Source organism: Epargyreus clarus, unplaced genomic scaffold (assembly GCF_041222505.1).
Source record: "Epargyreus clarus isolate Ecla_fem2 unplaced genomic scaffold, WU_Ecla_fem_2.2 ptg000025l, whole genome shotgun sequence".
NCBI classification, from domain to species: Eukaryota; Metazoa; Arthropoda; class Insecta; order Lepidoptera; family Hesperiidae; genus Epargyreus; species Epargyreus clarus.
Window position 1 is genome coordinate 1065090 of NW_027332232.1, and position 13687 is coordinate 1078776.

General features: G+C 36.6%; 2 protein-coding genes across 3 annotated transcripts in view; both read left to right on the top strand.

Moving 5' to 3' along the window:
- Positions 1–13687, top strand: part of LOC140752767 (uncharacterized) — a 222898-nt gene that overhangs the window by 35549 nt on the left and 173662 nt on the right. The window lies entirely within an intron of this gene.
- Positions 8992–13254, top strand: Trissin (trissin). Of its 2 annotated transcripts, XM_073087216.1 has the most exons (4): positions 8997–9061; positions 10037–10105; positions 11577–11710; positions 12656–13254. In XM_073087216.1, the coding sequence occupies exons 1-4, from the start codon at positions 9022–9024 to the stop codon at positions 12818–12820; spliced, it is 408 nt and encodes a 135-aa protein (XP_072943317.1). In that variant the 5' UTR covers positions 8997–9021; the 3' UTR covers positions 12821–13254. The 2 variants fall into 2 exon arrangements, with proteins under 2 accessions (XP_072943318.1, XP_072943317.1); XM_073087217.1 differs by lacking the exon at positions 10037–10105 and having other exon boundaries at positions 8992–9061.

The following is a 13687-nucleotide window of genomic DNA, read 5'->3' on the forward strand; positions in this document are numbered from 1 at the left end:
GGCCTCGGCCGTTCTAATTAGATCAATAAAATAAATAAATAAATATGTCATAGTTCATTCGGACCCTACCTGTCAGGAATGCATTCTCTGAGCGGCCATACAATAGTGATTTTTATAAGAAAACCCGACTGTTTAATCTGAATATGCAAACTAGTCGCGTTGTAATAGCAAATTATAGGTATTAGAGTTTTACACAAAACTGCGATGCGTCGTCGCATCGTAAAAAATTGCGAGCTCCCTCAACGCATCGCAAGAACTTGCGAATTGATTCGCATCGCGCATTCCTGCGATGTTTCATCACAGTTGTTGTTGTTGGTCACCCTGGGAGACGCTATGCCGCACGATATCGCATCGCAGCGATTCGTGTCGCAATTTTCTGCGTTGCGAATTCGCATCGCGTCGCATCGCAGTTTTGTGTATGAGCCCTTAGCGGGACGACGACAGCGCGGGACCCCCCGGTACCTTCTGCTACCCGCTCTCACCCTCACCGGGACATAGCTGCGTTAGTGTGCCCTTTCTGTTGCTACGGAGTATATGCTTGTGGTTGTCTTTGACCGCTATGGCACGCTGACTACACCTGCACGTAATAACTTCAAAGCGGACTAGAAGTTTGGCGCGGACTCACGTCGCCCTCGCAATCAAGTTATCACATAAAAGTTATCATTCGGTTGTTTATAATATATTTATCTTTATGATGTCAATGTTTTATTTTTATTATAAGTAAGCATCGGGCTGGCTGGCAATAGCCTATTCGTTAAGTTAAGACCGCTGTTTTTCCTTATACATACATCATCAACCTATTACTGTCCCACTGCTGGGCACGGGTCTCTTAGAATGAGAAGAATTAGGTCATAGTCCACCGTGCTGGACAAGTGCGAATTGGTAGACTTCACATAACTTTGAAAAAAAAATTATGAGTTCTCATGTATGCAGGTTTTCTCACGATGTTTTCCTTCACAGTTTTAAGGAAGTTATAATTAATTTCTAACACGCACATACTTTGAAAAATCAGAGCGTGCCTGGAATTTGAACCTCGGACCCCTCGATCAAGAGGCCGAGTTTCTTAACCACTAGGCTATCACTTTGTTTTGTTCATATTCGAAATAAATTATCACTTGCCTAAACGGTGTCGGAAAACATCGTGAATAGATCTGCATAACGTGAGTTTGGGTAAAATTGTAAAAAGGGGTAAAACCGTATAATTATTTTTTATCGCGTTGCAGATATTTTTTCCCCAGCAACTTATTAAAACGTTCTGAGTCAGTCTCTAGTGGTATCAAATGGTTATGTAAAACGAAATGTCAACATAAACATAACTTCTAAAAAAAGTCTTGCAAATTAATTCCTCTACCGTAAAAAGTTTGAAGGTGGTAGAACCCTTTGTGGTTCTACTCCGGCGGCACCACCGCCACACCTATTTACGGACACCTAAAACGGAACACAGCAGTGTTAAACACTGCTGTGTTCCGTTTTGAAGGGTGTGGTAAGGGAGACATACTTTTCCGAGGCATTCCAGTTTAGTCCTCAAGGGTAGCAGAGCATCTTGGCCAACCTCAGGTAGGAATATCTAATCCTATCTGGGGTTGATTACAGGTGTCCATCGGTGGCAGTAGTCACTTACCATCAAGTGGACTGCATGCTCGTCTGCTACTCCTTTATTATAAAAAAAAAGTTGTGAGATCCATGTAATACCAAGTCAGTTAATTTATTCAATCCCTACTTAAGGGATCTTTTGTCTTAAATTATTTCGTAATTAGCTTTCTTAACAACATTTCATGAGCTCATATCAATATTTAAAATCGATTATGTTTTAAATAAATAGATTTACTTGGCAATCGTATTAAAAAATATAATCTTATATATAATTCTCGTGTTATAATGTTAGTTACCGTACTCCTCGAAACGGCTTTAATGATTTTCACCAAATTTTATATGCATATTCAGTAGGTCTGAGAATCGGCTATTATCTATTTTTCATACCCCTAAGTGATAAGGGTTGTTCCCCCTTAACATTTTTTTTATTACGACTACGATTACAACGGTATACGACCACACATACCGTCGTGTATCCCGGGGTCGCTGGCTGGACGGTTCGAGCTCCCACTCTAGCCGTCCGCAACCCCGGAAGCGCCTTTTAGTCGCCTCTTACGACAGGCAGGGGATACCGTAGCCCTATTCTGGTCCCGGAACTACAAGGACTGTTTAAAGCACCCTAGTCCCTTTTTCGTGTTACAAATATTAGAATATCCTGCTATGTAATATTTGTCACGAAGAAAAGCCTAAATAATTATCACTAAAAAACCTTTCTATATTACCTGAGAAATCGAATTTATGTTTTATTCTTTCATGTACCGTACCGACCAATCAACTTGATTTTTTATGACATGTCGTTGGATTCGTCTAAATTGTGGGAGTGACGTGGGCTATATTTTTAAGCAGTTTGATTTTTATAACAATCACTAATTTAAAGCCTTTTCTTTCTAATAAAAAAACTTTTTCTGTCTAATAACAGCAGTTAAGCGCTGCTGTGTTCTGGTTTGAAGTGTGGTAAGGACGTGCGAGGCATTCCAGCTTAGTCCTCAGGGGTAGCGGCGCATGACCCACCTCAGGCTTGTATGGGGAAGATTACGAAGTTCATGGGCAGTTGTTTTTGAAGGTGGTAGAACCCTTTGTGGTTCGACTCCGGCTGCACCACCGCCACACCTATTTCTACCTAATAACAGGCTGCTGTGTTCCGTTGTGAAGGGTGTGGTAAGGGAGACATACTTTTCCGAGGCGTTCCAGCTTAGTCCTCAGGGGTAGCGGCGTGTGGCCGACCACAAGTAGGAATATCTAATCCTATCTGGGGTTGATAACAGATGTCTATACGGCAGTAGCTTACCATCAGGTGGACTGCATGCTCGTCTGCTACTCCTATATTATAAAAAAAATGCCACTTACCACGTGCATGCACGCTCGTCTGCTACTCCAATATTAAAAATATAACTCACCAAGACCAGCTTCCAAGTTGACATAACTTTGCGCAAATAAACCACTCAAAACCGATAAATACAATATATATCTTAAACACATTTTAAATTGATATGTTTTTATTCGTTTCGAAGTAAGTCTACATATACGCGCATCTTCCCTAAAACTGCTTTATCTGTTATTGTTACGCTTTTTCATTCGGTTTCTAAGAAAACATCAACGAAATCTACTATGTACCTAAGGCGAAAGGTCACGTGCCGCTGATTGGTGTAATACACTCATAAATAGGTTACTAGTGGGCAAAACTTAAATCATTGTCAAAACATCAATGTCATTGTCTATTTTCGTGTTTGAAAAAATATTAAAAAATGTAGTTTTTAGAGCATTTACGAATGAAACGATTATTCTCCGCACTTTTTCTTCGATTTCGTGTTTTTACACCACATTACTGCATTTGTCGGCATTGTCGTAAAATACACCATGAGTCGGAGACGTAACACATACTCACACATAGCGATTTAATGGCTTCCTTCAATTACAAGGCGGTGAGATATCTATACTTATATATGTTTGAAATATACAAAATACACAAATTGGTGTTTATCGACTCCAGTCGCTCTCGCGCGGCTTGGTAATTACGTTATTTTAGTCTTCTAAGCCTTAAATGCAATCACGTGCAATGCGTAAATATACATATTGCGTAAATTTCCATATATATACATATATATTGGAAGGTGGTTCTTTTTTATTTTTAAAGGGTAGCAGACGAGCATGCAGTCCACCTGATGGTAAGAGGAGACTGCCGCCCATGGACATACATACAATTTTCATAGAGTTTACGACAATATTAGTGGACTTTCAAATAATCTTTCAACCCCTATTTAACAAATTTCAAAATTAAAATAATAATTTTTGAAGGTGGTAGAACCCTTTGTGGTTCGACTCCGGCGGCACCACCGCCACACCTAGTTCTGCCTCATAACAGCAGTGTTAAGCGCTGCTGCATTCCGGTTTGAAGGGTGTGGGAGACATACTTTTCCGAGGCGTACCACCTTAGTCCTCAGGGGTAGCAGGGCATCTGTGGCTGACTTCAGGTAGGAATATCCAATCCTATCTGGGGTTGATTATAGATGTTCATGGGCGGCAGTAGCCACTTACCATCAGGCGGACTGCATGCTCATCTGTTACTCTCATATTATGAAAAAAAAAATACAATTTATGCAAAAAAATACACAAGTTTCATGGAATCACATATCACAAGTAAATGAGGAAAAATTATTATATTTTGATTATTTTTAGTTTGTTCCGCCATGATTACGTAATTGACAAGAAAGAGACATATTCCTTCCACAAGTAAGGTGACAGAGACGCAAAATTTACGTCGATATTTACGTATGAATGAAACTTGAAACGACATTTTGACATTGTTATACACTAGATGTTTTTTTTATTATATTGTTCCCATAGCTCTGTCCCTTATAGAATACTAGCTGACCCGGTAAACGTTGTGTTGCCACATAAATAAAAAAAATGTTAAGGGTGAACAACCCTTACCACTTAGGGGTATGAAAAATAGATAGTAGCCGATTCTCAAACCTACTATTCCGATTCTCAGACTTACTAAATATGCATATAAAATTTGGTGAAAATCGGTAAAGCCGTTTCGGAGGAGTACAGTAACTAACGTTGTATCACGAGAATTTTATATATAAGATTTGACTATGTAGTAATGCGCCCGCGGTTCGCTCACTTTTCGTATTGTTTAGTGGGTAAGTAACATATCTTTATAGGTCATACTGTAAAATGGGCTAAAGAAGTGACGGAATGGTGTCCTAGATATAAAAAGAGAAGAAAAGGTAGACAATATCAAAGATGGGAAGATGATATTAAAAAGATGGCAGGAACGACTTGGATGAGAAAAGCAAGAGATAGATCTCTGTGGAAAACTCTCGGGGAGGCCTATGCTGGAAAGCAAGACAATCAAGAAACTGGTGTCTAAAAAAAAATTGAATTAATTACCTATAAATGCATAAAATAAATTAAATGTAAAAAATAATAATAATAATAATAATAATATGAAAACATCAAATGTAAGAAATAAGATTGTTAATAAAGGCTATCATTATCATTATTAACATATCTTTAGTTTTAATATATCATTGTCACTGATTTATCATCGCAGAGCGTAAGCTACGGAATAGGGATGGCGATTCTTTCCGAAAAATATCGATTCTTGAATCTATTCGAATCGTAGTTTGATAAAAAAATTCACACAAAAAAATCGAGGCCTAAAGAATCGATTCTCTTAAAATCGATCTTCTATCTTTTCAGGGGCGAAGCTAGCGAAAAAAACTTCACGGTAATACGTAGCCGTCAGCAAAAAATGTTTATTCACATCTGTTAATGTTCAATCCATTTCGAAAAAATCGAAATTCGATTTTATAGGATGAAAGATCGATTCACTGAATGGATTCTTTACTGGAGATCGATTAAAAAATCGATGGTTTTAACTAAAAAAAATCGATTATTCTATTAATCGAACTCGCGACCCCTTCTACGGGAGCTATAATTTTGAAATTTGGGCAATAGGCATGGATTCTTAATATTCCACTCCTAAGAGGGTTAAATAGGGGTTGGAAGATTGTTTGAAAGTTCGCCAATTTTGTCGTAAACTCTATGAAAATTGTATGTATGTTCATGGGCGGCAATCTCCACTTACCAGGTGGACAGCATGCTCGTCTGCTACCCTGCTAGAATTAAAAAGAAGAAAGATAGAAAACTTTTGGTCCAAATAGGTCCTTGAAGGTGGTAGAACCCCTTGTACTTCGACTTTGGCACCGCCACACCTATCTGTTATAACAAAAGTGTTAAGAGCTGCTGTGTTCTGTTTTGAAGTGTGGTAAGAGACGTACCGAGGCGTTCCAGCTTAGGCTTCAGGTAGCGGCGCATCTGTGACCGAACCTAGGTAGAACTCTTATACGGGATTGATTACAAATGTCCGGCAGTAACTTACCATCAGGACTGTATGCTCGTCTGCTACTCCTATATTATAAAATGTTGACAACCCTATTCTGAACACACAAGCAACCCTATTCTATGCTCTTATGAGAGTATCTCAAGGAGATATATTTTATTTACTTACACTTAATGTATTTCACACTGTTTGTTTGTTCACAATACTTCGAGCCATTAGGCTCAATAGAAAAACGTTATATGTGTCCGGGTTCGAATCCCATTTACGACATCATCATTTAAGGTGAACAAATCCCATTTATGACATCATCATTTAAGGTCAATTAGGATCATCAGAATTAATTATATTATAGTTTACTAGCTGACCCGGCAAACTTTGTGTTGCCATATAAAAAAAAATCTAACATCAAATGGTATGAAAAATGATGAAATGACTGAAATGGCTATTAAAAAATAGGGGTTGATGATAAAAGGGTAAAAATTTAGGGTTGTATGTATTTTTAAAGTCACAAAATTTTGTTCAAAAATTAAAAAAAAAAAAGTTAATGTAGAACAACCCTTATCACTAAGGGGTATGAAAAATAGATAGTAGCCGATTCTCAGACCTACTGAATATGCATATTTGAAATTTGGTGAAAATCGGTAAAGCCGTTTCGGAGGAGTACGGTAACTAACATTGTGACACGAAAATTTTATATATAAGATTTTCGTGTCATGTGTCAGAAAGTTTATGGAAAAGTTAGTAGATTGCAATAATTATTACTTTTTAGTTTGATTAACTATAAAAGGATGGGTTTTAGTTATTTTAGGGTTCGGTATTAAAACGGAACCTTATTACTAAGACTCCGCTGTCTGTCCGTCTGTCACAGGGCTCTATCTCCTGAACTGTAATAGATAGACACTTGATATTTTTACTTAAGATGTATAACGGTGGCCACTATAACAACAAATACTTAAAACTTATTATACTTTAAAGGTGGTAGAACCCTTTGTGGTCCGACTCCGGCGGCACCACCGCCACACCTATTTCTACCTAATAACAGCAATGTTAAGCGCTGCTGTGTTCTGGTTTGAAGGGTGTGGTAAGGGAGACATAATTTTCCGAGGCGTTCCAGCTTAGTCCTCAGGGGTAGCGGCGCTGTGGCCGAGCTCAGGTAGGAATATCTAATCCTATTTGGGGTTGATTACAGATCTTCATGGGCGGCAGTAGCTTTACCATCAGGTGGACTGCATGCTCGTCTGCTACTCCTATATTATATAACAAAAAATTAAAGCTTAAATTGTCATTAAAAATAAACATTAATTTTACAAATTCCTTTCACTTTAAAATTTCATGTTATCCTGCAGGCTGTAATAGCTATGCCTGGTGGAGGGAGGGTGGTACATACTGCATGGTTTAAAATATATACCATCATACATATTTGTAGCGGATTGTTGTGATGTAGTTTTAATCTTAACTTAATAGCATGGATTTCCGCAAAGTAACGCCTGATACAATTATCTAACAATAATAATAAATACAAGTAAGAATAATAAAACATATTTTAATGAAGTTATTTTAATTTTATTATAATGAAGTTATTTTAATTGTTTAAAGAAAGCCTCTACAAATGTATACTCTGTCTTTTATTAAAAATCATATCATGTTTTGTTTTACATTTTTATCGATAAAGTTTAAAACTTCGATGAGTTCAAGTTACTTAAATAGATAAAAATGTATTATATTTATTAACTAGCTTTAGACGCGAGGTTCTGTCTACTAAAATTGTATTTTTAACACGCTTTTATTAGCTTGGGTTGTAACTATGTATGTATGTAACGGAATCTTTGAACTCGATTTTTACTTTGAACGGTCTGATTAATTTAAAATTTTGAACAATTATCAAGAACCGATGACAATACACGATTTAAAAAATATCCCATTCACCTCATTAAGATCGTCAGGTCAGGATTAACGATTTTCCTTGTACGATTTTAGGTGTTTTTTAGTTTTTAAACTATAATTATTCATAATCTTATATATAAAATTCACGTGTCATAGTGTTAGTTACCGTACTCCTCCGAAACGGCTTTGCCGATTTTCACCAAATTTCATATGCATATTCAGTAGGTCTGAGAATCGGCTACTATCTATTTATCATACCCCTAAGTGATAAGGGTTGTTCACCGTTAACATTTTTTTATTTATATGACAACACAACGTTTGCCGGGTCAGCTAGTACTTCTATATTTATTTGATTTACCTTGTTAGTTCGTAATGTATTAGCTTAGTGACGTCACTCTAAATCCAATATGGCGACGTCCCAAGATGGGGGAGCAATTTAACCACAACCTATTGAGCTGAAAACACGTTTGGTTTGTATGAAAATGTATTAGCTTAGTGACGTCACTCTAAATCCAATATGGCGACGACCCAAGATGGGGGAGCAATTATTTTTTATGCAACGGATATGGGTATTAAATAAAAGAGTTTTGTGAGAAGAATACGAAAAAGCTTTTTTTTTATAATATAGGAGTAGCAGACGAGCATGCTCCACCTGATGGGAAGCTACTGCCGTATGGACATCTGTTATCAGCCCCAGATAGGCTTAGATATACCTACTTGAGATCGTGAGATTAAATATATATATGAAAAAATGTTCTTGAAAAAAAACACCTATTTCTGCCTCATAACAGCAGCGTTAAGCGCTGCGGTGTTCTGGTTTGAGGGTGTGGGAACATACTTTTCCAAGGCATTCCAGCTTAGTCCTCAGTGGTAGTAACGCATCTGTAGCCGACCTCAGGTAGGATTCTAGTCTATTCTAGTAGCTTACCATCAGGTGGGATACATACTTAAAAACGTGAGATCCAATACTTTCAATAAAACGATACCGCCAATTCAAAATCTAATAGAAATGAACCTCTTTTCTGAACACATATTTTCCTATGAGATGTAAATGAATACCGTTAAATAAATATTTCACTCGCGTATCGCCTACGTTGGTAAACTTCGCGGTATATAAAAGGGGATGATGCTACCAACCCTTCACTTTACTATCAGCTGTTCACCGACCATCTTCTAAGGGAAAAAACAGTAAAATGTTCAAAATTACAGCAATTGTCTCTTTGATGTTCATTGGTAAGTTGATTTTGATATTAATATTTTTTTGAAAAACGTTGTTACATATTTTTTATATAATAGGTAATATATTGTAAAAAATATATAAGATTATAACATATTTAATTAGAACTTTACATAAATTATAGAATTTTGTAGAATTTAGTTAAATTACACTAATTTTTTGATATCCAAAATATCTTTGAATTTTTTATTATTAGTGCCTTATTTATAAATATCTCGATAAATTATTGCAAGTAGTTGAATAATAATATTAAAGGACATATTTTTAGTCGAAAAACGATTTACTTTTAAAAAATTTTTTACATTTAGTTTCACGTAAATATACTTTATTTTATTTAAATATAATGATGACAAAGTTTTTTTTTTTCATATTTTTATTGAAATAAATATAATGACATCACATGTCACACAAGAGTGACAAATTGCGACAAGTCTGTCGCAAAGATGTGACAAAAGTTAAATATAATTATGTCATAAATTATTGCCAATCTTTAATTTTTTATAATTAAAATTTCATACAAATTTTGGAGTTGCACAAGGTAGAGTTTTAGCACCAATACTTTTCATCATACACTTTTAAACTTGACTTAATAATAATATTAAGAAGGTAGTAGAATTTAAAAATGTATTGACTTAAGAATAATAATAAGAAGGTGGTAGAATACTCTATGGTTCGACTCCGGTGGCACCACCGCCACACCTATTCCTGTCTAATAACAGTAGTGTGCATCGCCGCTGTATTATGGTTTGAAGGGTGTGGTAAGGGAGACAAGCTTTTCCGAGGCGTTCCAGCTTAGTCCTCAGGGGTAGCGGGGCATCTGTGGCCGACCTCAGGCATATCTAATCCTATCTAGGGTTGTATACGGCAGCTTACCATTAGGTGGACTGCCCGTCTGCTACTCCTATATTAGAAAAATAGTATAAAATTAGGTTATATGTCTTAATATTTATATATAAATTATTTTCTACTAGCGACTTGGTCGCATGGGGACACTAGACGAATAAAGAAAGAAGGATCCCCATCAAGTGACTTCGATGCAGGTATCTTAGCATTGTAGGAATGTTATGAACGTCTGAATTGATGTTAGATATTTTCTTGTAAATCACCTTACAGTAGACTAACTTTTTGTGTAGTTATTATTTTTGATGATCTGTGTGATGGAACGGTTAGCATTTTGAAGGTGGTAGAACTCTTAGTGGTTCGACTCCGGCGGCACCACCGCAACTATTTTTGCCTTATAACAGCAGTGTTAAGCGCTGTTGTGTTCTGGTTTGAAGTGTGGTAAGGGAGACATACTTTTCCGATGCGGTCCAGCTTAGTCCTCAGAGGAAGCAGCGCATCTGTGGTCGACCTCAGGTAGGAATATCTTATCCTATCCTATGTGGGGTTGATTACATCTTTGGGCGACAGTAGTCACTTACCATCAGGTGTATTATAATAAAACTTGATGCGCAGAGGGTTCCGGGTTCTATCCACGGCCAGACAGCTAAACGATGAAGTTATATTTCTATCCTGGGTGTTTGTGTATTCGTGTTTGTGTGTCCATCGCACCCACGACACAGTATCCTAGGAGCTGTGAGTGTAGAAAGCGTTTTTTAATATGGGGTTAGATAAGGCACATAGAAGCGACGTAAGACACGGACGATATGGCGTTTACATGTATAAAAATAATAAAATTGAAGTGTCAGTTTGTTATGTCAAAATAATAGATTTTTAGTAAATGCACTTGCAACTTTACATTGTTTTTACACCAAAAAAATATTCGAAAAAAGTTTTATCGGTCTATTTCGTCCATAATTAGCAGTTAGCCGACGTTATAAGGAGTAATTTAGAAAAGTGACGCTTGAAAAAATTAAACTGATGAAATCTCTGAAGTGTCTACGTCATAAAAGTAATCTATAGCTAAAATTTCAAAAGTTTATGCTCTGCGATGATAAATGAGCCATACCATTCAATAGGTAAGTCAAAACAAGGCCTTTTTATAAATATAGATGGTAAATATTTGATTCGTCCGCGCACGACGTCGCTTCCAATACGAAATTTCTAAATGTTAGATGCATGAATGTTGGCATGAGATTAAATTTATAATGAGTGAGTTTGTAGAAATAGATGAATGTATCTGTCTAAAGTAAAGTTAATTTATTGTATTTAAGTTAAGAGTTTTTAGTTTAGTTTGATAAGGAATATATTAAAAAATAATAATATTTTTATAACATATTCTATGTGTTACATCCTTTGTGATTCGACGGCGGCACTGCTTTACCTATGTCTGCCTAATAACAGCAGTGTTAAATGCTGCTGTGTTCTGGTTTGAAGTGTGATAAGGGAGACATACTTTTCCGAGGCGTTCCAGCTTAGTCCTCAGGGGTACCGGCGCATCGCAGGTAAGAATATCTATCCTATCTGGGGTTGATTACAGATGTCACAGGCAGTAGCCACTTACCATCAGGTGGACTGCATGCTCGTCTGCTGCTCCTATATTGTAAAAAATGTTTATTTGAATGTCATCAGGTAGCACGTTATGGGCTGCTAGCCTGTCCTGTGATTCATGCGGGAGTGAGTGTGCTTCAGCTTGCGGCACCCGGCATTTTAGATCTTGCTGCTTCAACTACTTAAGGAAGAAACGCGGTCAAGATGGATTCAAGGTGTGTATTGGTTCTAAGGCAGTGATAACCTAGTGGTTAGGGACTCGGCCTCTCGATTGAAGGGTCCGAGCTTCAAATCCCAGGCATGCCCCTCTGATGTTTCGAATTTATATGCGTTTTACAAATTAATTATCACTTGCTAAAACGTTGGAGGAAAACATCGTGAGGAAACCTGTATACTTTATAATTTATTAAAAAAATGTCAAAGTTATGTGAAGTCTACCAATACTTGTCCAGCGCGGTGGACTATGGCCTAATCCTTCTCATTCTGAGAGACACGTGCCCAGCAGTAGGGCAATAATAGGTTGATGATGATGATTGGTTCTAAAGGTTCTGCTAATAGCGTACCCGGGGTCCCGATAAAGCATACAGAACACGTCCTCCTGTTTCCCGGAGCGCGCACATGGGGCCCTTTAAAAAAGGTGCAAAAAGAGCTCTTTTTCAAAGCTGCCAATACATTGACGACTACTCTCGTGTTGTAATTGTTTATAGGCAACGTTGACTACTTTCCATCAGGCACGTCTAGGTAATCGTAAGGCTAAATATAAAAAACACCGTGGTGTTTTAGCCGGTAGAAGCTTGATATATCCTCTCTGCTGCCGCCAAGCTGGAATGAACCCATGATGAGTTTCCTCACGAAAAAGAAGGTTCTAAAAGTTCTCAAATTTACTTATGTATCGCCCACTTTTAGAATATTCGTTCTAGCGCACCAGAAGGTCAGCAAATAAGCTTTTTGTTTTTCCCTTGTGGTTCGACTCCAGCGGCATCACCGCCACCCACACTTATTTCTACCTAATAACAGCAGTGTTAAGCGCTGCTGTTTTTAGGTAGGTATAAAATATACGCTGGTATAAAATATACCCCCTCATTTTAACCATTTTTCTAACTTCCCCCTGTCTTCTTTAGTTGTCAGTCTAATATTAATTAAATAACATTATTTTTCAGCTGTGGTCCCAAAATCTACATGACATGAACACAGACGTCCAAAAGTCCAAGATGCCGTTTTTGGAGGACCTTCCTGAACCCTGGGCCTTCCTGTCAAACGACCTGAAACCCTACCCCTACGAAGATAACGTTGACAACCGGCTCCAACTCGTGTATGACGTTTAATCTGACGTTTGACGTTTATTTTGACGTTTGACGTTTAATCTGTCAAAGGCTGCAATATTTAATAATCTGTAGTGAATTTAAGAAGAATGTATTTTAGTATCACGTATTTATAATCTATGTTTAGGGATATTTGAAATGGTTGAAAATAATGTTTTTTTATGAAATAATCGATTTATATGTCTAATGGCTGGTTAGATATGTAAATATGATTATTTATATTAAAACAAGTATGTTCTTTATCGAATGATCTTTTTTCAATTATTATGTCCATCAACAAAATACCTCAATAATATGTATTAAATTAATTTTTACTGAAGTTATTATTATCGAAAATACACAAAATACCTCAATAATTTTATACGAATGCATTTCTATTGAAGTTATTAACGAAAATGCAACACAAACGGTTAAGTAGGATAAAAATGTATTTTCAAGATTTGGTCCATATTGTAATAATTATAATTAACTTAAAAATGAAAAAAGCTTGTAAAATATGATTGACAAAGCTTTTTAATTAATGTTTCAAATTTGTCACGTTATATTTAATATTGACAAACATTTTTAATTATTGTCACTTTAAAATAAATATTTTTGAAGTAAAAACTTCTTTAGCGGCGCTGTGCACTTTTTGTGATGGATAAAAAATGTTAAACTCGCGTCAGGATACGTGGCCTGATCGGAAATTAGTAAGACGGTACAGCAAACTGCAAAAGTCAAGATGTCATCCGGTGTCAGCATAGAAAAAATATATCAATAGGTGTTAGTTTCATTTGTTATATTTTATTATTCAGGTTAGGTTTCAAAAGCTTTTACGTCTGCCGACACTCCCGAAGTGCAATCTGTTGTTTTTTGTGTATAACCATTTCA

Coding starts and splice junctions, on each gene's coding strand:
- Trissin (XM_073087216.1), top strand. CDS start 9,022: ATGTTCAAAATTACAGCAATTGTCTCTTTGATGTTCATTG. Junction 9,062..10,036: donor TGTCTCTTTGATGTTCATTG/GTAAGTTGATTT, acceptor ATTTTCTACTAG/CGACTTGGTCGCATGGGGAC. Junction 10,106..11,576: donor ATCAAGTGACTTCGATGCAG/GTATCTTAGCAT, acceptor GAATGTCATCAG/GTAGCACGTTATGGGCTGCT.